Genomic DNA, 22,305 nt, shown 5'->3' with positions numbered 1-22,305 from the left:
TTTTGTGGAGAATCATTCCTTTGTATGAACACCATTCCAAGAAAGAGAGGTCAATAAATAATAAGAATAGGAACAAGAGTAAAAACCACAATGATTCTTTGGAAAATTTGTTCCATTCATTTTTGTTAATCAAAGTTAAAAAAAAATTTTGATTAGAGAGTTATATTTTAGTAAATAAAAAAAATATTTTGTCCAGTCTACAGCTACTCTCACGGGCAAGTGGGAGGGCATAGTTGTTGAGCACTGTATGTGTGTATATGTATACACTGTTGGTTATTTTTTGCACAGTGAATTCCTCTCAACAAGATGGCAAAGATTTTTTTAGGGACTAGATAGATTTATAGACTCATGTTTAATTCATCTCCATCCCATAGTAGTTAATTTTATCACCCACATACAGAAGTCTTCTGAATTATTTGGTGATCTTCCTCTCTCTTTTTCTTTCTTTACCTTTTCTTTTCTGCTTTAAACTGTCTGCTCATGAACATATGCTTCTGGTGTCTAGGTTATTCATTCACTGGTAATTCATTCCACCTTTTGCTAATTTAATATACTCAAATACTTCTTTTCTCCCTTGCTATAGGCTTTGGATTCAGTAGAAAGATGTGCAACAATTTGTGTTACCTACAAGTGTGGCAATTTTCTTTATTACTGGTTAGTTATATATCATGAACCATTATATTCTCTTTCTCCCTTGCCATAGCTTTGGATTCAGTAGAAAGGATGTGCAACAATTTGTGGTACTTATGTGATATGAAAACAAATAGCATGAAACAGTTTCTTGTGTAATGCCTCATGACCAAGTACAGTACAAGATAATTGGTACATGTTCAGCTTGAACAAGTTAATTAATAATTTTTCAAAGTTATTTTTTTAGGCAACTCCTGTTCACTCATGGGAGGTTGTCAACCTGGTACTGTGGGTGGATGTTTATTCATTTTTGTAAAATTTATTTTTTTATATAATCCATAAACCTTACACTAGAGACCATGCATGAGACTTTTTTCCTAAGCCACTTCAGGCTTCTGATAAGTGGGCTGATGGTCTCTCACACTGAGTGATGAAACTCATCTCCCACTTAAGACATCCACAAATGTCGATGCCCACAATGGGATTTGAACCCATAGCCTGTTGGCTTGGGTTCAAATCCAATCTGCTGACCTGTTTTACAGATTACTCCATACGTTTATTATAATGTTCTCTTCAGTTTTTATATCAGCTTTATTCTTTGGATTCCTGTTTGATGCTTTTCTTTCCATTTCTGATTTTCTTAGAAAAGTATAAAAAGTTTTGCCAGCTCTATGCTATTTTATTTTTCTATTCTTGTAAACATTTAGCTACATCTATAAAGAATTTGGCTTTTATGCATTTTCTTTGTTTTTGAGAACAACTGTTAACTTATAATAAATTTAGTTTAATCCTTTATCCAAGTGTAAGCAAGCAAAGTATCTCCTGAAGTATCTTCAGGACTGAGGCAACTCGAGGTAAAGGTGGACTAAGCTCTAATCACTTGTCTTAGTATCTCCCATAATGCAAGCACATCTTGCAGACATGTATAATGCTATGCATTAAGGGAAGGGCCACATTATTCAGAGAAAAGTGAAAAAGTTTGTAAACAAGCACTGCACCTTTAGAGCTTTGGTAACACATAAATCTACCAAATGATCACACATGTCTGCAAGGAGATGTGCTTTGCATTATGGGAGATACTAAGGCAAGTGATGAGAGCTTAGTCCACCTTTACCACGAGTTGCCTCAGTCCTGAAGATACTTCAGGCACAAACTTTGTTTGCTTACACTTGGGTAAAGAATTAAACTAAATTTTTTATAGTCTAACCAAGTGGAAAAAAAAACTTCCAACAAACTGTTAACTTAGCTATTGATTTCTCCTTTTCATGTGAGTTCTTCTTTAACTTACTGAGTACTTTAAGGATTTTTTTTCTTTTTTCTCCAGAGCTTTAATATACGAATCCCTTACTGTATCAATCATCACTGGGTGCCATCATTTGCTAGATTTATGTGTTACCAAAGCTCTAAAAGTGCAGTGCTTGTTTACAAACTTTTTTACTTTTCTCTGAATAATGTTTGTATAATTTGGGTTAGTTTGCCATTAATAGCTGTTCAGCTTTGTTTCTTTTCAATGTGATAATCTTCTGGCAATGGTATATGAGTTGTTATTTTATCTTTCTTATCCACTATACATTGTATCCTGCCAGTCTGAATGCATCAGTCAACAGTGACAAAATTCATAACTTCTTGTTTAGTGTGTATGTTCTGTTCTCTCCATCTGAATTTATGCATATTTTTATGTGGTAATAGTGATGATCAGTATATGTGTCCACAGCAGAAATCTATCAGATTAACATCATTATTAGTTTTGCCCTTTTGTCCAATTTATTCCCAAAATTGAAATTAATTTTGTACCTTTTTGCTTCGGTTTCTCCACAAGAATTCATCCTTTCTGTTATATTTGCTGCTCTTTTTAATTACTCATAAATTTTCTCTGCTTCTTCTTTATGCATCTGAAGGTAAAGAAGAATAAAGCAGAATACTTAGTGTGTATTTGGAATCAACTTGCATTTGAGCAGTGTGCCTTCATGTTTATTGGATACTATAGATAGATAATGTATCTGATCTTATCTTTAGTACCTAAATGAATCATATTGTATTCATAATTTAGATAGATCCTACCTTTTTTTGTCTTCATCTTGGTAGCACCAATTATGTCAGTATAGTATTTTTATAATTCCTGTGTTAGCTGCATTTTTTTTTTTTTTCACCTTTAATGGTTCTTACATTAAAGGTGCCTGTCTTTTGTTTGGAGTTGTTCCAGCATCAGACTTTTCACTGCTCATTCTGATTCCCTGACAGAAAAAAAAAAAAAAAAGTATCACCAGGTAATGCCCCTCTCAACATAATTTCTGATTATCACCACAATGTATATGTAGTTTCATTTGGTATAGAATATAATTTGGTCAGCTAAATCATGAAATGCCAGCTCATTCTCATTCATTCAGCATTCCAGTGGATATCTACTGAAAGGAGAAATTGTACTGCAGGAAGGTACGGACTGAAAGTAGGGTGTTAGAAGATCCAGTTGTTTTCTGTATTCCTTATAGGCTATACAGAAGTTTTCCAGTTATCTAGCTTTGATCCTCAAGTAATTAAACTGACATCTTTAAATTTGGAATAGGTAATTTTGTACATATCTACTTATCTACAGAATTTTGATGATGTCCAGTTTGATTTTTTAGTTTGCATTTTCTGTTTATGTACTGCTCTATTATGTAAATTTTTATGACTAGTTTATAAAACTTATATTTTGTTAACAAGAAATGTTATGCCATGTTATTTCTAGTGAATTCTTTAAAATTCTAGTGAAAACAAACTAGTGGGACACTTTGTTTTATTTTTTCACAAATGATTGATGTAACTATTCCATTTACTGTTTGTTTACTGTTGCTATTCATCATTCTTCTCTTCTTCAACTCATCTGTTTCTTAGGATGGGTAGAGTCCCTTGATTAGGGGGTCATGACAAATTAATTCAGCTGGCATGTTTCTCCTCTGCTGCATCCCATAAGGGTAAGTATTTTTTTGACTGTAGATCTGTGTGTTCACTTGGCTGGTTTGCCTGTTTTGAGGAGAAAAAAACCCAAGCTTCTGGGAGAAAAGGAAACCTCTACCTCCATTATGAGACTGTCTAACTCACCATTTGATAGAAAAGAGTTGATAAATGTTTCTCACATCCTAGACAAGATTTGAACCTAGGTCTTTCCACCCAAAGGGCTCATCTATACAACTGAGCTGCAGAGGCTCTCCATTCAGTATTATAGAATATAATAAATTTAATTTAATCCTTTATCCAAGTGTGTGCAAACAAAGTTTGCGCCTGAAAGTATCTTCAGGACTGGGGTAAAGTGGTGCAACACCGGGCAACTCCTTGCAAAGGTGGAGCAAGCTACCAACACTCCTATCTCAGTATCTCCCATAATGCAAAACATATCTCCTTGCGGATATGTATAATGTTATGCTTAAGGAAAGGGCCACTACCCAGACTAGTTTCGACCTTTATTGAGGTCTCTTCAGTGGGAGCCAGGCCCAAGTGGAGATACCAGGCAGAGATACCTTGCAACATCTTTCTCTAAATCCAGAGTAATTTAATAAAAAGGTGGCACACCGTTTGGCAGCTCCTATAGGAGTAGATGACCTTGCTAATGCTTCTGCCTGGTATCTCCACTTGGGCCTGGCTCCCACTGAAGAGACCTCAATAAAGGTCGAAACTAGTCTGGGTAGTGGCTCTTTCCTTAATGCATAACATTATACATATCTGCAAATAGATGTGTTTTGCATTATGGGAGATACTGAGATAGGAGTGTTGGTAGCTTGCTCCACCTTTGCAAGGAGTTGCCCGGTGTTGTACCACTTTACCCCAGTCCTGAAGATACTTTCAGGTGCAAACTTTGTTTGCACACACTTGGATAAAGGATTAAATTAAATTTATTATAGTCTGACCAAGTGAAAAATAAACTTGCAACAGTATTATAGAAGTAATAAAATAGCAGTCAGAATTTCAAAAAAAAAAAAAAAAAAAAAAGAATGCTATGCTTTGTGGTCTCTGTTTTTCATGAAATAGGCATTTCATTTCATCTTGCAATATTGCTTTAAAGGAATGCTTAATGCTGGATGTGGAACTAAAATCACAGCCTTGGAGTAAGCTGTGTTAATTTTTTTAACATTTAGAAGAAAAAAAAGTTAAATTTTTTGAGAGTTGATATAAACACATTTTCCAAAAATCCATAATAATCTAGGCTTATATTTTTATTATGGTAGTCTTTCTTTCTTTTTTTTTTTTTTTTTTACTTTTTTTTGTAAATAAATGCTGTATTAATTCTTTAACTTTCTAATAATTTACTGGAAATTACGTTTACTATTTATCATTAATTTCTGAGGTTCTGTAGAAAAAATAACCAAATGTTTGAAATAAGTTTTTTTTTTTTATTTGTTTCATATAATGAACTTTATGGCTAGTGTGTGTTAAACACACACACACACAAAAAACACTACTGAATAGCCAGTTTTTACATATAAAATTTTTTGCTTTCCAGTTTTATAAAGTAGTAAATTCTTCTGAGGGAATGGTATTTATTCATGTGGATGAGCCAAAAGGTAATGAATTCATATATAGAAATAAGTAATCTAAAATAAATTTCATAAAAATTTCAAGTGTTATGCTGTTCAGTACATATATTTTCGGTTTATTGATTATTTCTTTTGTTTTCTTTATTTCTCATTTTGAAAGAGAAAATTTATATATAGCCATGGGTCAGATTTTAAGTGTTTGTACTTATTTTATCGAGAACATTTTATATATAAATCCAGTCCATTATTTTTTTTAAATACAATAATTTGATCATTAGATAAAATTTGTTGATTTTATTTTCTTTGATTCCAGAGCCAGGTTGTGGAACACTGTATACCTCAGATGCAGATGGAATTATATTTTCTACATCATTGAAACGTCATTTAGTGAGTTCTCAGTATATAAAAAATATTGATTTTCTTCAAATGTAATCTTTGCTTTCCTTTCTTGCATTGTAAAGTGTCTATGTGTTAAGGTCAAAGCAAATGATATCTGATATGCACAATATGATATCATCTGGCAATACATCCTGCATTATCACTATGGCAATTTGGGGTCTAGCAGACAATGTCTTGGATATCCCTGCACAGAGGTTATTATAAGTCAGAGAGATTGGTCTTGGAATCAACAGAAACTCTGAAACATATTCCAAACCTCAAAAAGTATGGCTGTATAAATTTGTCAGAGATTTGGGAGAAGTCATCTTAAGACCTAATTAATACCTGCTTTTTTTTTTTTTTTTTTTTTTCCCCAACATAGATGGCACCTAATTAGGACTTCAGTCTTTGTGTTGTACTTTACAATTGTTCAAGCTAGTCCCATTGTTATACTGGATTGTCGTTGTTTTACGTACCGTAACAAACTGTTTTTTTGCTCTGAAGATGCTGGATAGAATACCAACAAAATATCAGCAATAAGTTAATAAATAATCATTTTCTTATCAGCCTATGTTCTCATCTATACCATTAAAATTAATCAACATGTACGATGAACACAAAAGACCAGTTTGCTTTTTATTTTTAATAAGAATTTACTAATACAAGAATGAGTTGGAAGTGGGCCTCTTTCTCATTTCATTTGCTTTTTATTGGTTATATTTCAGTAGCCACTTCTTTTATATGTACAAATTTGCAGTTATCTTAATAACAAGTTTTTACTTACCATCTCCAAGGATAAACAATTTATTTACATTTTTTTGCTGTTCTTATTGTGAATCATATATCCTTTTTAAGATTTCCACTTAATTATTAAGAATGAAAATTGAATTTCATTACATTTCGCGATATATGTATATTTTAAGTCCAAGTTCCTCATACAGTCAAGTAGCCTGGATTTCCTATAAAACCTAATTTTTAGTTACCAGTGAATTAGATCTCCATAGGCTGCTGTTTCATCTGTCAATCAGTTTATTTGCTTGGAGGAGTTTGGGAAGGAAGGAAACTCAGTTTGTGGAATGAAAAAAAGCACATTTCCTATTGAAGTGCCAATTTGACTCCTTTTCAGTTAAGAAGTTCTTTAAATAATGTTCCTAGTGTTCTAGAGACAAATGAACTGGTATCTTTCCAGGTTCATATCTCTAACATGACAGTTTTTGGCATGCTAGACAACACCCTATTAATGTGTTTGTGCGTGCGTGCACACATATATATATGTAATGATCCTCCACACACAAAAATAGGTGACACTGCCTATAGCATATGAGTCAAGAATAAAGGAGACTTGTTAATGTTTCTTTGAACAGCTGAGGATTGTAGTAATTGGAAAAAAACAGAGGGTGTGGGGTTCCAAAAGTAGATGGAATGAAAGGGGCAGAGAAGGTTGTACAAGTTTGAAGCTGGACTCTGAATCAATATTGATCAGCAGCTGCTCTTGGAGTTGAGTGAAAAATATCTGTAGAATCAGCATAAGGCAGAAACTGTGAGAGAGGGATTGGAGTAAATTTATGGTGATCTACCAGAGAGGAAGCTGTCAACCCACTTGCAAAGGGTAGAAAGCAGGTAGTAGTAGTATGCGGATCAAGCTTCTTCATCAGACCATTCAAATGCCTTAAAAATGTTAAGGGCAACTATTTGCATTTCTCTGACCCATTCCATGGTTTGAGTATAAAGATAGGTTATGAAGTTTTGAATCAAGAATGGCAATATCTATATTGCTGATCACTACTTAGCTGGTGGTCCTTGAGGTGGTAAAGAAGTTTTCTGTTGATTACCTCTATATTTTTTGAGAGAACTGAAGCGAGAGCAGTGAGATGGTTGTTTATTGGCTAACTTTAAACATTTTGACTTCAGAAAAATAACTTTAGAGATAGTGAAAGAGGCTGAGTAGTTTTTTTTTAATTTTGAGAGTGATTGATACAATAAATGAATGTGATATGGTTTGGTTAGATATTTTTGAGCAATCAGATGAAACGGGGGGGAACAGAATTTGAGGTTTTGCATGATCTGACATGATGCATCATTTCTTTCAAATACACAAGTTTGCTGTCGTGTGAGGAATTGTGTAAGATGTAGTTTGGACAACTGACTTAGACAATACTTGTTGAGATTCCATTAGGAATAACAAATCTGGTTTATACGACTCTATATGTAGTGGAGGTAGTGCATTGTTTATATTGCTGTTCTGGTCATGAATATTGATAAAGTGGATAAGGATTTTTTTTTTGTGTGTGTGTGTGTGAGAGAGAGAGAGAGAATTATTAATGTTCTTGGTTTTTTAGGTTGTTTTTTGCTTTTTAATTGATTTTTTATTGTTTTCTTATGATTTTTATGTTAAATGTTTTTTGGTTGTTTTTTTTATTTATATGTGGGTATGGAAGAGTTAAAAAATGAATGGGGGTTTGCAAGAGGAAGTGAGAGACTCATAAACATATGCTCACACAGAAGGAATCTATTTTCCTCTTCAAGCATGACCTCAACAGTTACTCTACTTACTGTCATAGTTCGACTCCTTACAGGCATGAACTGGTACAGTAAATAACAGCATGTTATTTTATTGTTCTTTTTCAAGTGCTTTAGTAATAATTTCATTACATGAATTACATACATCCACTTTCATTGTAGTAATGCACAGTTATTACTCATGACAAATAAAAAATTCTGATTCTCACTCCCTTGCTATAACACAGCTTATATGGTGTGACTTCTTCTTCTCTCCATCTCATCTTATTATCATGACCATCATCAGTTTCCTGATATATATATATATATGACCAAGTCAAAGAAAGCACAGGCCTGAAGAGTTGCCAAGAGATTAAGAAGAAAGCCAATGACATGGAATGGAGGAAATTGCTGCTGAGCTGCCAGTCCCATGACTGATGCAACTGACGATGATGATATATATACACCCATCAATGGGAAGTTCAGGATAATATGACATTACTATCCAGTTAAACTTATATTATTACTAATCTCCTATCACTAGTTTTCCTACATTTCTCAGCGGCACTCCAGTATTGTTAGATCTTATATGTATTTTTCTAGAGCACTTCTGACTCCATCATTCCACCTAGAGTTTAGTTTTCCTCTGGATTTTTTTCTTGCCATTTTGGCATCAAACACCTGTTTTGCTAACCTTTTCCTCTCCTATTCTGTTTTAATGACCATATGACCTTAGATTAGCTCTGCTCATACATATTATTGAATGCTAATTTTATGTGATTTCCTAATATCTTCATTTTTAATATGATGCTGCCATTAATGGTGTCAGCTTACTCCTCTAATTTTTCTCAAAACTATATCTCTGGTCTGATATTTGGTCAGTTGCTTTATTTCTACTCTGTCTCTCAGATCCTAAGTTAAAATTGGTTTGAATACAGTCTTGTATATTGCAAGTTTAGTGCTTTGGCTAATTTTGCTCTCTTATTCCACATAATTTTATTTAGATGACTTTTTACCATACCAGTTATACCAATTATTGCCTGTTTCCTTATTTAATTTGCTCTTCACTAAAAATTGTGCCTAATTAGCAAAAGCTTTACTTGTTCTATAGGTTCTCTCCACTCGGATACAGTTGATGTTTTCATTGTTCCTGCTTATTTTCATAATCTTTGTCTTTTTTATTTCTGATTTTCATAGTAAATTTGTAACAGCTGTTATTCTATTTAGCTAAAAAAAATCCTCGAGTAGCACTAAATTTGTTTAGTTATACAACATCATCTGCAAAAATAGTTAGTTGATATCCTCAATTCTGATATGAAGTTTAATGTCACTTTCTTTTTGTAATGTGATGATCCATATAGATGATGAATAAGAGTGAAGATAGTTTGCACCATTGTGTTACACCAGAAGCAAACAAGAGTGTATAACATGATGGTTTCTAATGCTGTGACATATTAGGAAATTCTATAAAATTCCTTTAGTAATAACTTACAAGTTTGTATCATATCCCTTCTTTTCTGCCTCTCAGCCAAACTTTGTAAACCCATAAATCTTCATAGTGAGCACCCTGTGGATTAGTCACTATATCTGTCACTTGGCATCTGAATCCTCTCCACCACTTCCTCATCCCCAAGAAACCCAAATGACTAAATCTGTACACCATGTGGTCATGTCAGAGATTTAAAAAGAGGAATAATAACTTCTTTACCTGTATTTTCAGTGTGTTTCTTGATATACAAGTAATCTTTTAAGTTGGTATTTGCTCAATCTTGCAGTGTACCAACATTGTGTCTTCTAAATTTCCACTTTCAATTTACCTTCATTGCCTATGCCAAGCATCATTAATGTTTTGCAGTACATTTCCATATTTGTAATACATAGCTATAGTGTTTTTGTCCCTGCGTGCATGTACTTTGCCACATTGAACTAAACATTATCTTTTTCCTAACTGATCAGGAGAACAGTTAAATCATCTTGCATCATCTTTACATCACCTTTATTAATTTTTACACCACCCAGTATAACATGAGCAGCAAGCAACTGAATATCTCTGCTCAAAATGCTCAATATCATCATCATCATCATCAAATTCCTGCCATGTACCCTCAAGGGGTGTACAGGATATGACAGTACTACATGAAAAAATTACATCATTACTAACTTCCTATCTACAATTTTCCTCCAAATCAGTCTGTTACTTGTCAAGACTCCAACATTATCAGATCTTATATTTCTATCGTCTAAGGCACTTTGTACCGTATCAATCCACCTATATCTTGGTCTTCCTCTGGGTCGTTTTCCTGCCAACCTGGCAGAGAACACTTGTTTTGCTAATCTTTCCTCTCCCATTCTATTTAAGTGACCATACCATCTGAGATTAGCTCTGCTAATGCATTCCTGGATGCTGACAATGTCAAGTTCTTTCCTAATATCCTCATTTTTAATATGATATTGCCATTGATGCCATCTGTTCACGCCTCTAATCTTTCTCAGGACTCTCATATCTGCGGTCTCTAGTCTTTGGTCAAGTGTTTTACTTCTGACCCAGCTCTCAGATCCATAAGTTAAAATTGGTTTGAACACTGTCTTGTATACAGCTAATTTAGTGTTCCGACTAATTTCTTTCTTATTCCATATGAATTTATTCAATTGACTTCCCACGATACCAGCTTTGCTGATTCTGTTGTCTATTTCTATATTTAGTTTACCATCTTCAGTAAAAATTGTGCCTAAGTAGCTGAAATGTTTCACTTGTTCCACAGGTTCTCCATTCACAACACAGTTGACATTTTCAATGATTCTGCCTATTTTCATTGTCTTTGTCTTTTTATTGCTGACCTTCATACCATATCTATTACAACAGCAATTCAATTTAGTCAGAGAATCTTGCAGACTTGTAGCGGATTTATTTAGAAGTATAACATCATCCGCATAAAGCAAAGAGCTGACATTAACATCTCCAATTTTGATATCAGGTTTAATACCACATTCCTTCATAATGTGATCCATATAGATAATGAATAACAGAGGGGATAATGTACATCCTTGTCTCACACCAGATTTAACATTAAACCATCTTCCTGTACTTCCTTCAATTCTAACTGCTGACTCACAACTCAAATAAAGACTAAGTATTGCTTGATATAATGCCCCATTGACACCATATAACTGCAGCGTATTGAATAGCTTCTCTCTTGGCATCTTGTCATATGCCTTTTCCAAATCGACAAAACTTAAATACAGATCTTTGTTATATTCCCATGCTTTCTCGACTATTTGTCGTAAAGTGAAGATCTGATCCTGACAGCCTCTCTATTTGGCCTGAATCCAGCTTGTTCTTCACCAAGCTTTTCTTCCACAATTCTTCTCAACCGTTTCTCAAGTATACTTGCATAGATCTTGCCAGGAACACTTAGTAGGGAAATACCTCTGTAATTCTCACATTCAGTTTTATTTCCCTTTTTATATATGGGTACTATGAGAGCTCTATTCCAATCATCGGGAATTCGTCCCTCTGTCCAGGCTTTCTGAACTATGCAGTGCAGCCACTGTAAGACTCTTATACCACCATACTTCAGCATTTCTGGTTGAATATCATCTACTCCTGCTGCCTTTCCACATTTCAAGCCTTTGATGGCTTTTTCTACTTCAAGTATGGATATGTATTCCTGACTGCATGCCTGGTCAGTGTTTTTTTATCACTGTGCTGTCATCACTGCTTGTTTCATTTAGCAGTTTTTCAAAGTAATTACTCCATACTTCAAGGATATCTTTTTCTCCTGTTCTCATTTCACCTTTATCATCTCTAATTCCTTTTACAGCACTCTTTCCTCCATTCCTAAGCTTCTTCAACAACCTCCAGAATATTTTGCCACCTTCTTGATATTTATTTTCTATGTTCTTGCCAAAGTCCTCCCATGACTTTTGTCTAGCTAGTTTTACACACTGTTTAGCTTTCTTACATTTGTCTCTGTATTCTGTAAGAGTAAAAGCTGACTTATTTGCCAGGAACTTTTGATATGCTTTCTTCTTTTCCTTCACTGCCTCTTTAACTTCCTGTGTCCACCAGGGAGTTCTGATTTTTTTATCCTTGCACACAACCTCACCACATGCCTCTCTGGCAGAATCAATCAATGTTTCCTTCAGAGTTTGCCACTGAATCTCCAAGGTTTGATTCCTGTTCTCAAACTCTTTCATTTTCTTTTCAATAATATTTCTGTATTTTAGTCTACAGTTCACATCTGAGAGCTGCTCAACTTTTATTCGCTTTAAAACTTTCTTACATGTTATTCTTTTCAATATGAAATTCAATTTTATCTTGCTCAAGACTGAATAGTGATCACTTCCAATTTCAAATCCTCTGTACACTCTGGTGTCCTGCACCAGGGAGAAAACATCACTATCAACAATAACATAGTCAATGAGACTTTTCTTATTCCTAGCCTCTTCTCTCCATGTGAATTTGTGCACATTTTTATGTTGGAACATGGTGTTAGTAATAACCAGTCCATGTCCTGAGCAGAAATCCAACAGATATTTGCCATTATTATTAGCTTTGCTCTTTTCTCCAAATTTTCCCAAAATATTTTTGTATGTCTCACAATCATTTCCTACTCTGCTATTTAGATCCCCAACAAGGACCAACTTTTCCTTTTTCATTGTGTCAGTTGCTTTTTCTAAAGCCTCAAAAAATTCCTCCACTTCTATCTTAGTAGAACCTTCTGTGGGACCATAGGCACAAATAAGTCTCATTGTCCAGTTCCCCATTCTCATATTTGCCCACATTACTCTACTTGAGACTGACTGCCATTCAAGAAGATTAGCCTCGTATTTTGTGTTGAATACTATGGCTACTCCTTCTTTTCCTTGATTGTCATTGCCTGAATATAACATTTTGTATTTATTGCTCAGAAAGATCTCACCAGTTTTGGTCTTTTTTGTTTCAGTCACCCCTATTATGTCGATCTGGTACTTATCTAATTCCTCAGCTAGCTCCATTTCTTTGCCATTCAGGCTTCTTACGTTGATAGTACCGATCTTTAACTCTGGTGATATTGAGTTGGGGTTTGTTTTCAGATTTGTATCATTAATATACATTGCTCAATTAATATACAATTGCTCAATATCATTAATATACAAATTAAATATAGCTGTCCAGGTCCCTGTTTCACACCACTGGTTACTTGCATTTTCCTTGATTTGACTCTGGTATATGCACCTTTCTAATGATCATCTCTCATTAGAAAAGGTGATACATGACACAAAATTAGGACTAATTAATTACTAATTTTTAATAAGATTTTGTATGATTGCAAATCAGTGTGTGATTGTTTTCAACTGGTCTTGAACTTAGGACTACTTTAACAATGTACATAGTTGTTCTAGAGCACTATGACAATATGCTAAATGCATACGAAAACTAAATATACATAATATTTCATCCAGTCTTGAACTTAGGACTAATTAACAATGTACATAATTGTCTAGAGCACTATGACAATATGCTAAATGCACTGTTTAGGAATATAGTAATTCTACTAAGCATGGTAATCTTGCAACTCTAGTATAGTTAACTCTCACTATAGTACACTTCGTTATAACAAACTACTGAAAAGTCCCAACCAAATTCCTCTAGGTACCATGTTATGGTACAAAAAATTCACTATAGTGAGTGCTAACTGTAGTATACATTTTCTTTCTACTCTTTCCTTACTGCTAGTTAACTTACTTTTCATGTTCATTTGTTATCAGATAATCTTTTGTAATATCAAATATATATATATATATATGCAATATGGTGATTCATTTCTCTAGTTCTTTATTGATTCTCTTGGATTTGCTTAACATTCAAAAATAAATGAAAATAAAATTTAAAAAAAACTTTTTTTTTACTATTTGACTTCATTTCCACAGTTGTATATTTTTACTATACTTGTATTTTTGTATATCCTCTCAGTGTCATTTTCTGTTTTTTTTTTTTTTTTTTTTTTTTTTTTTTTTTTTTTTTTTTTTTTTTTAGATTTCTTATGCTTATATTCGTGTTGTTTTGTCTATATTTTTATTTGGTATTATTATTATTAAACAAGACCATGGAGTCAAAGACTCATCTAGGAGGTCCTTTTATCTCACACACATCTCATCATACCTTGTCTTAAACACATTTAAACTCCTTGCAGACACCACACTCTCAGGCAAGGCATTCCAATCACTCACAACTCTGCACGAAAAAAACCTGCCACTCACTCCCCTACTCGCACCCTCTTTATACAGTTTCCAGGGATGACCTCTGGTTCTCCCCTGATCTCCCACTATTCTCTGTAGAACTTCTCCACCATTGATCCTATAATAACCCCTTACCAACTTGTAGGTCTCTATCATATCTCCCCTCTTCCTTCGCTCCACTAGACTCTGCAAATTACATCTTTTCAATCTTTCCTCATACTCGACATTCCAGAGGTCAGAAACTACCTTAGTCAGTCGCCTTTGGACCCTTTCCAACATCCCTTCATCCTTCTGAAAACCAGGTGACCAAATCTGGGCACAATAGTCCATGTGTGGCCTAATCAAAGCCTTATACAATGGAACAAGAATCTCCCTACTTCTACACGTCAGTGTCCTCCGCATCATTCCCAGAAGTCTTTGTGTTGTCTTCACAATTTTCATGATGTGTCCCCTAAATTTTAGATCCTTATCCACTATCACCCCCAGATCTCTTATTTCCTCTACTTCCAACAATATATTCTCACCAAGCATAAATTCTGCATCCCATCTTTGTTTTCCAAATTTTAAAACTTTACATTTTGCAACATTAAACTCACATCCCCATTTGCTTGCCCAATCACTCAATTTATTCAAGTCTTCTTGCAAGGCCACAACATCTTCACTATTTATGGTTCGTCCCAACTTTGCATCATCTGCAAACAACTGAATATCTCCATTCAAATCTTCGCCAATATCATTAATACAAAAGTTAAACAGTAATGGCCCCAAAACAGACACCTGAGGCACTCCACTAGTGACATTCCTTTTCCTGGATATCGCACCCCCCATACACAACTTCTTGATACCTATCAGATAGCCAGTCTCCAATCCAATGCACTAATCTAATATCCAACCACATTTGCTCTAGTTTGACTGTCAACTTATCATGAGGTACTCTATCAAAAGCCTTTGTGAAATCCAAGTATATTACTGTGTATCCTTCTCCTCTGTCCAAGGAAGCAGTCACTTTATTGTAATAAATAAGTAGATTACTAAAACATGACCTCCCTTTAGCAAATCCATGCTGTCCATCAAAGATTATACCATTGTTGTCAACCCAACTCTGGATCCTAGTTCTCACAAGCTTCTCCAACAACTTAACCACAACACCTGACACACAGATAGGCCTATAGTTTGATGCTTGAGTTCGATCACCTCCTTTATGAAGTGGCACAATCTTGCCCTCCTTCCACTCTTTAGGAACTTGACCAAGTGCAAGACTCGTATTAAAAAAATATGTCAAGGCAGGTGTCGACTCTCTGGCACATTCCTTCAGAATACGCGGTGATATATTATCAAGTCCCACAGCCTTATTTACATCTAGTTTACTCAACTCCCCAAACACCTCTTGCTCACTTACAGTCAGTCTCTCCTCCCCATCAGCAACTGCTCTCAATCTCTCCATGAAGTCACATTCACAAGATTGAAAGATCTTTATGAACTGCTCATTACGTATCTCCACCACACATTCTGCAACAGCCGTCTTTATACCATTTCCTCCAGTCAATGCCATCCTTCCATAATCATTCTTTCTTTTGCTGGCTACATATCGAAAGAACTCCCTAGGATTCTTTTTGGCTTCATTAACTAACTGCTGTTCATACCTCTCTTTAGGTACTCTCACCAACCAAGTCACTCTCCTTGCCTGGTCTTTGTAGACCTCATGAAATTGGTTACTTCCACTTCTCTTATGCTGCCTCCACAATACCCTTTTTCTCTGTATCGCATGCTTAATCTCTTTATTCATCCATTTAAACCTACCTTATTTAACCTTCCCACCCTTGGAATACATTTAGACATTGCATCTACTAAATAGTTTTTGAAAATCCCCCAAGCTGCATTGATCGCTTTTCAAGCTAACTCCTCATTCCATGCTACACCTGCACGCTGTCTCCTGAGCTCTTCATAAGCACCCCCCTTGTAGTTCCACATATACCCTTTTTTCACAGGGGTCCTTTCACTGCTGGCAACCACCCAGGTAATCACCTCATGGTCGCTTTCACCAATTGGTGAAAATTTGACACCTCATTTATAATTACATCCTCCGATGAGATGACCAAATCCAAGACCCTTAATCCTCGTGTGCCCTCTGTTACATACTGTCTGAGGTAGTTATCCCTCAAAAACTCAAGAAACTCATTTTCTTTACTTCCAGTTGCTATCTCTTCATTCCATCCACATTACCAGGTCTATAACAACATCCCACACAGTATTTGATTCTATTCACCTCTATCTTACACCATGCTGCCTCAAAACCACTGGCCCTATTTCCTTCTTGCTTCTCTACCTTGTATGGACATAACTCTTTCTCTATCATCAATAGCACTCCCCCTCCCTTTTTACCCCTTCTATCCTTATGAAACACATCATACCTTTCCATCTCTATTCCTGTCAGGATGTCGTCCTCATCTAACCATGTCTCACTTATTCCAACAATCTCTGGGTGCACAGATGCAATTAGTGCAACCATTTCATCTGCCTTGTTTCTTATACTTCTAGCATTGGTATACAAACACAACAACTCATTTCTGGATCTACAGCTAGTTCCACTGATACCACTCACTCAATGTGATCTCTCCATGCTGGACTGGGGCCATTTCCCTTTCTGCTTCTTCATTTTAGAACCCTTTGCAATTCCATCTGTTTCCTCTTGATCCCTGGTCATCCCATTACTTTCCTGCCTACACATGCTCTCACCTCCTCTTGGAGCATCCACCTTTCTCACGCTGTGTACCCCTATTCCACCCTGAGCCTCCCCGTTTCCCTGCTCCTCTTGCACACCCATTCTCTCATTTTCTATACTCATACCACTCACTTCCTCATTCATTTCCACTTCTTCAATCTCTCCTGCTCTTCCACATCACTCCCCCCCCCCTCTCGATCTGATTCATTCTCTCTATTCACTTCTCTACTTTCCAGCAGCAGTCTCTCCAAGTGAATCACACCATAACCACTCAAATGCAGTCTATCGCTCCCATACAGCTCACTTCATCCCTCAAACTCATTCCACACATTAACAAACTGTACTCCCATCTCCTCACACATTTCAGCCAGAATATCATTCATAATCCTTGCTCTCCACCTCATTTCACCACAATCATACCTAGGCAACACACTGACTACCCTTCCTGTCACACTATTCTCTTTTATCTTTCCAAGCAGTCTCCTGACATTCATTTTGACATGCTCTTTGTTCTCTCTCATATCATTTGTACTAATTAATACAATTAACTCTTTTGCTCGCTCCCGCCTCATATTCAATGCCTCAATCACTCTACTCATTTTACCGCCTGGAAAACATACCTTGTGCATTTTATCCTCTAGCACACCTTTAATAATGGAGTAGCCATACAATGCCACTCGCTCATCTTTCGTTAACTCTTTCATGCCATCATGATTTATTTTAATAGTTTTGACCTGAATTTTCTTAATTTCATTCCGCATCCATTTCATTTCTTGCTTCATCCAATCCAATTCACCTTCCGAACCTCGCGACACATTCTCTCTATCTCTTGACCCCCCTCTTTTCACTTTCCCTCTCATTCATCCTTCTTTGTTTCCATACTTTCGGTCCAACATATGTCCAACTTTCACTATCATTCTTCTCACTTTCACTGTCATTTATCTTTCTTTGTTTCCGTACTTTCGGACTAACATGCATCCAACTTTAGCTATCATTTTTCTCACTTTTACTGTCATTCATCTTTCTTTGGTTCAGTACTTTCGTTCCAACATGCGTCCAACTTTCGCCATCATTCATTCTTTTTTCGCTATCATTTATTCTTTCGATTTTTTTTACTTGCAATTTCTGCATCACGGCATTTCTACTTTCATTCGTTCTCTCAATTTCGTTTCTTTCCGCCTCACTTTCGTCCCTTTTAACATCCGTTACGGTTGCCAAATCGCTCTTTTTCTTTTTTCCTGATTTTTTAACATTTTTTCGCCTCTCTTTCAAAAATGCACTCGCAACACAATTGGTACTAGTACTTTCTGTCATCAATTTCATATTCGCATTCATCAGTTCCTCGTTCAGGTCACACTTCGCACACACCCATCTTCCATCCGCACTAAACATCCACAAATCATATATGTAATCGAAGGAATACATATAACAGACCTCACACTTAACGAAACGATTGAAATCTAAATTAAAATCATGGAATGACCATGCCGCCGCCATTTTTTTTTTTTCTCTGCAGTTACTAGGTCTAATAATTATTATTTTTATATTCTGTTTCTAGAGGAGAATGGCATCATATGTGTACCATAAGTTGTTAAAAATTTTGGCCATCTTTGTCTAACTGCCATGTTGCTATTCATGAGTAGAAAATTTTGAAATATTTTGCATTTTACAGGTAATTTGCATTGTCTCAAGGCCTACAGTGATGTTGATTCACAGTGGTTCACTCTACCCTTCTTGACATTTACTGAAAATATCAGTGGGTAATATCTCCTGCCATAATAATTTTTATTTGTGACAGCCCTTGAAGAATATGTATATTACCACATGAAATACACAAACACTTCATAACACTTAAGTTTTTTAATTATAAATATATACTGGTTGATAAAATTATGTTTTTCTCACATAAATTTGAGTACTCTTTGCTTTAATTTAAATATTAATTTAATTTAAATGAGAATGATCAACTTATTTCAGTTTCTCTTCTTTTGTTTAAAAAAAATATCTATGTATGTTAATATGATGCAAATGATAAACAATACATAGAGTTCTTAGCTAATTCTGCTAAAGTCCTTTGTAACACAAGAATCCTTAAATGTATTTTCCTTTTAATGCTTCTTTTCTAGTTTACTGATGGTATCACAGATTTTTATAGTGTTCATTCTATGCGAGGAGTATATATAACAAATCAACTCCAACGAAGTAAGTTTATTAGCAGTGGTGGTATTGTTATTGATGTTTATTCTGTTTTCTTTATATAAATGGGGTGATATAATTATATACATTATCACTTAAACATTATTTTTTGAGTCCCAAATTTGTCCATTTTCATACTTAGAAATTAATTGGAATTACTTATATCTGTTGAATCATAAAATAAGCAAGTTTTCCTTTTGAAAGCATTAATAATTCAATCAGAAAGGAGTTAAAAAGTTCATGTACTTCTGGTATAAATGTCATAAGGTTAAAAACTAACTGGTATAAATAGTGGTTAAATAATCTCCAGTACTTTCTTTTAATCATTAATACAGGAGACTTCAAAATATAGCAAGAATTTTTTTTTAAATAATTTGTGAAAAAATTTCAGTTAATTTATAGTTAGATTTAATGGAAAGAAAACAACACATTTTTACCACATACTTAAACCTTACTTAAAAAAAATTGTCAATTGGCTGTCTCTCCCCCTCTTTCTCCTCTACTTGATTTCTATATGGAACATTTTGAAAAACATGCTCTTCATGCTTGCTAGCTGGCTAAGATTCATTGATGGTGTGTCTCCATTAGGCCACATGGCTCAGGTACATTAGACTCCTTCTTCCTGCACTTCAGCAGTCAGCACCCCAGAATCTAAGTTCATTATAGAAAAAGAAAATAATAATAGTCTTCCTGTACTAGACACTCTAATCACAGTCTCCCAATGACACTCTTTCTTTCTCAGTTTACAGAAAATCTACCCACACAGATAGATACATACAAACTTTCTCATCACCCTCTCCCTTTACTTTCATTAAAACTCTTTATCATTAAAACTGTTGTTAGCAGAACCTCCAATCTTTGTTCCAGCCAGACTTCCTTCACAGCTAAACTCTCTGGATCTTTTTGGATTTCATTAATCTGGATATTTGGATTTTGTTAATCCAAAAAGATTAACAAAATAGTTGTTCTTTCAGTCACCTCACATCCCTCTGGACATATAGATTATAGTAATGCTATTACTATTCTCTGTATCTAGGGCGCTTAAAAAAAAAAAAAAAAAAGCCAGAACTTTAAACGAATCTCTGCACTGTTTTCAAACTTCATATGAAGTAGACCGCTCTTCTCTGCTCTACTAAGGATTGACTCCTTCCCCTCTCTATTTCTAGATAAGTACAAGATTCTTTGTTCTTGCAATGTGCCATGTTATAGAAATGCCACCTCAAATGTGGTCATTCAAATCTGACTATGCCTTGAAGTCAAAGTCAAATGGAAAAAGAAAAAAACTATTTTCCTTCATTGCAGTAAATAGAAACATATTAGTTTGACTTGGATGAGGGGGGGGGGGGATCAGCAAAATTATAAACCCAACCTAATCTAAATAAATATGGTTGTGTAAAACTTCCCAAGATTTGGGAAACATTCAATATTAGCCCATTCTTTCTCTCTCTCCCTCCCAACAGTTTTGTGTGTGTTGTTACAGTTTTTATATTGTATCCTAGATGTCTCTGTGACAGAGATGAAATATTATAACTATTAAACTAAATTATGAGTTGAAAACAATTCACATTCTCTAATGCACATTTCTGTTAATTTCAATGACAAATTAAATTTGCATCGACTGAATGATTTTGTGTATATAGTAGCTTGCAGTTGCCATCCCTTCCTCTTCATACCACCACATTAATTCTTCTCAGAATTTTTACTGTTCAGTATCTGAATGGGAATGAGACATTTACATATCTAACTGTGAAAGTCATAAGTCAACTCTGAATGCTTCGGTGCAATACACAAATTTTAGGACTTATAAAGTAGATGATTATCATTTCACTTGGAAGTCACTAGAGTCTTTTTTGTGTTGTCCTAAATTACTGATGATGGGAGTTATTTCTTAAGAAGAATGGTTGTACCATCTTGCCATCAGACTATAGAGAGTGAAGAAATGATAACCAAGCAATCATAGGAGCTTCCCTGTCATGCATAGAGAGATATGCTGTGAATCTTTGTAGAAGAGTTGCAATCCATGTGGCTTTGTTAACAACAGCAAATACACATCTTCTGTTGACTTTGGTCAAGGTGCCCAGGACTTGGACTGTGGAGCAATGGAGATCAGTCCTGTAGGGTGACGAGTCATACTGCATACTTTTTCGGTTTAAGATATATCAAGATATGGAGAACTTTCGCTACTTGTGAATGTGTTCTCCCAGTGATGAAGTTTGGAGGTTGCAACACAATGATGTGGGATTGCTTTTCATTCGTAGTGTGTGTGTGTGTGTGTATGTGTACGTACGTATGTACGTACGAGGGTGGTCTGAAAAGTTTCTCTGTCTCGACCATAGATGGCAACATTATCGGCAAGATTTTTTTTTTTCTAAGTTGGTAAATCTGTCATAAGCATCCATGTGAAATTGTAAGTCATTCTATCAAGTAGTTTGTTTTATACAGCTGTCTGAAACAAAAGCGTTGTCTGTCCCCTTGAAATGGATAAAATTGAGTATTGTGCAGTTATAAAATTCTTTGTAAAAGAAGGTTTAATGCCAAAAGAAATTCATTCGAAGTTCATAAAAGTTTATGGGCACTCTTCTCCTTCTTTTCGACAATTAAGAAATGGGCTGCCAAGTTTAAACGTGGCCTTACCAGCCTTCAAGATGATCCATGTGAAGGACATCCAAAAAATGTAACAACACCAGAAATCATTGATCAAGTGCATATGGTATTGGATGACTGGCGAGTCAAAGTGCATGAAATTGCTGAGACTATAGGCATTTCAAAAGAACATGTAGGATATATTTTGCATAAAGAATTGCAAATGAAAAAACTTTTCGCAAGATGGGTTCCGTGCTTGCTCACAACAGATCAAAGATGCACTCGCATGAAAATCTCGGAACAGTGCTTGGAGCATTTTAACAAAGAATAAAACTGATTTTGTGTGTTGATTTATTACTATGGATGAGACTTGGGTTCACCATTACACACCAGAATCCAAACAGCAGTCAAAACACTGGGCAGAAGCCAGTTGTTCAGCACCAAAGAAGACAAAGTCAGTTCCATCAGCAGGAAAGGTCATGGCATCGGTGTTTTGGGATGCTAAAGGCATTTTCTTTATTAATTATCTTGAAAAGGGTAAAACAATAACCGGGGAATATTATT

General features: G+C 35.2%; 1 protein-coding gene across 2 annotated transcripts in view; it reads left to right on the top strand.

Annotated features, from left to right (window-relative positions):
- Nucleotides 1–22,305, top strand: part of LOC150109287 (sortilin-like) — a 508,125-nt gene that overhangs the window by 207,347 nt on the left and 278,473 nt on the right. For both annotated transcript variants that reach the window (XR_016549652.1, XM_090406996.1), the window contains exons 11-13: nucleotides 5,108–5,168; nucleotides 5,455–5,528; nucleotides 19,089–19,164. Coding sequence is in view for 1 of the 2 variants with exons in the window: in XM_090406996.1 (XP_090263122.1) it covers nucleotides 5,108–5,168; nucleotides 5,455–5,528; nucleotides 19,089–19,164 (211 nt within the window). In the remaining variant the exon portion in view is untranslated. The remainder of the gene's footprint in view (nucleotides 1–5,107; nucleotides 5,169–5,454; nucleotides 5,529–19,088; nucleotides 19,165–22,305) is intronic.

This window comes from Typopeltis vanoorti, chromosome 2 (genome assembly GCF_054136105.1).
Source record: "Typopeltis vanoorti isolate ZY-2024b chromosome 2, IOZ_Tvanoo_1.0, whole genome shotgun sequence".
Taxonomy (NCBI): domain Eukaryota; kingdom Metazoa; phylum Arthropoda; class Arachnida; order Uropygi; family Thelyphonidae; genus Typopeltis; species Typopeltis vanoorti.
The sequence above is the reverse complement of the archived record's forward strand: the minus strand, read 5'-3'. Positions and strand labels throughout refer to the sequence as shown.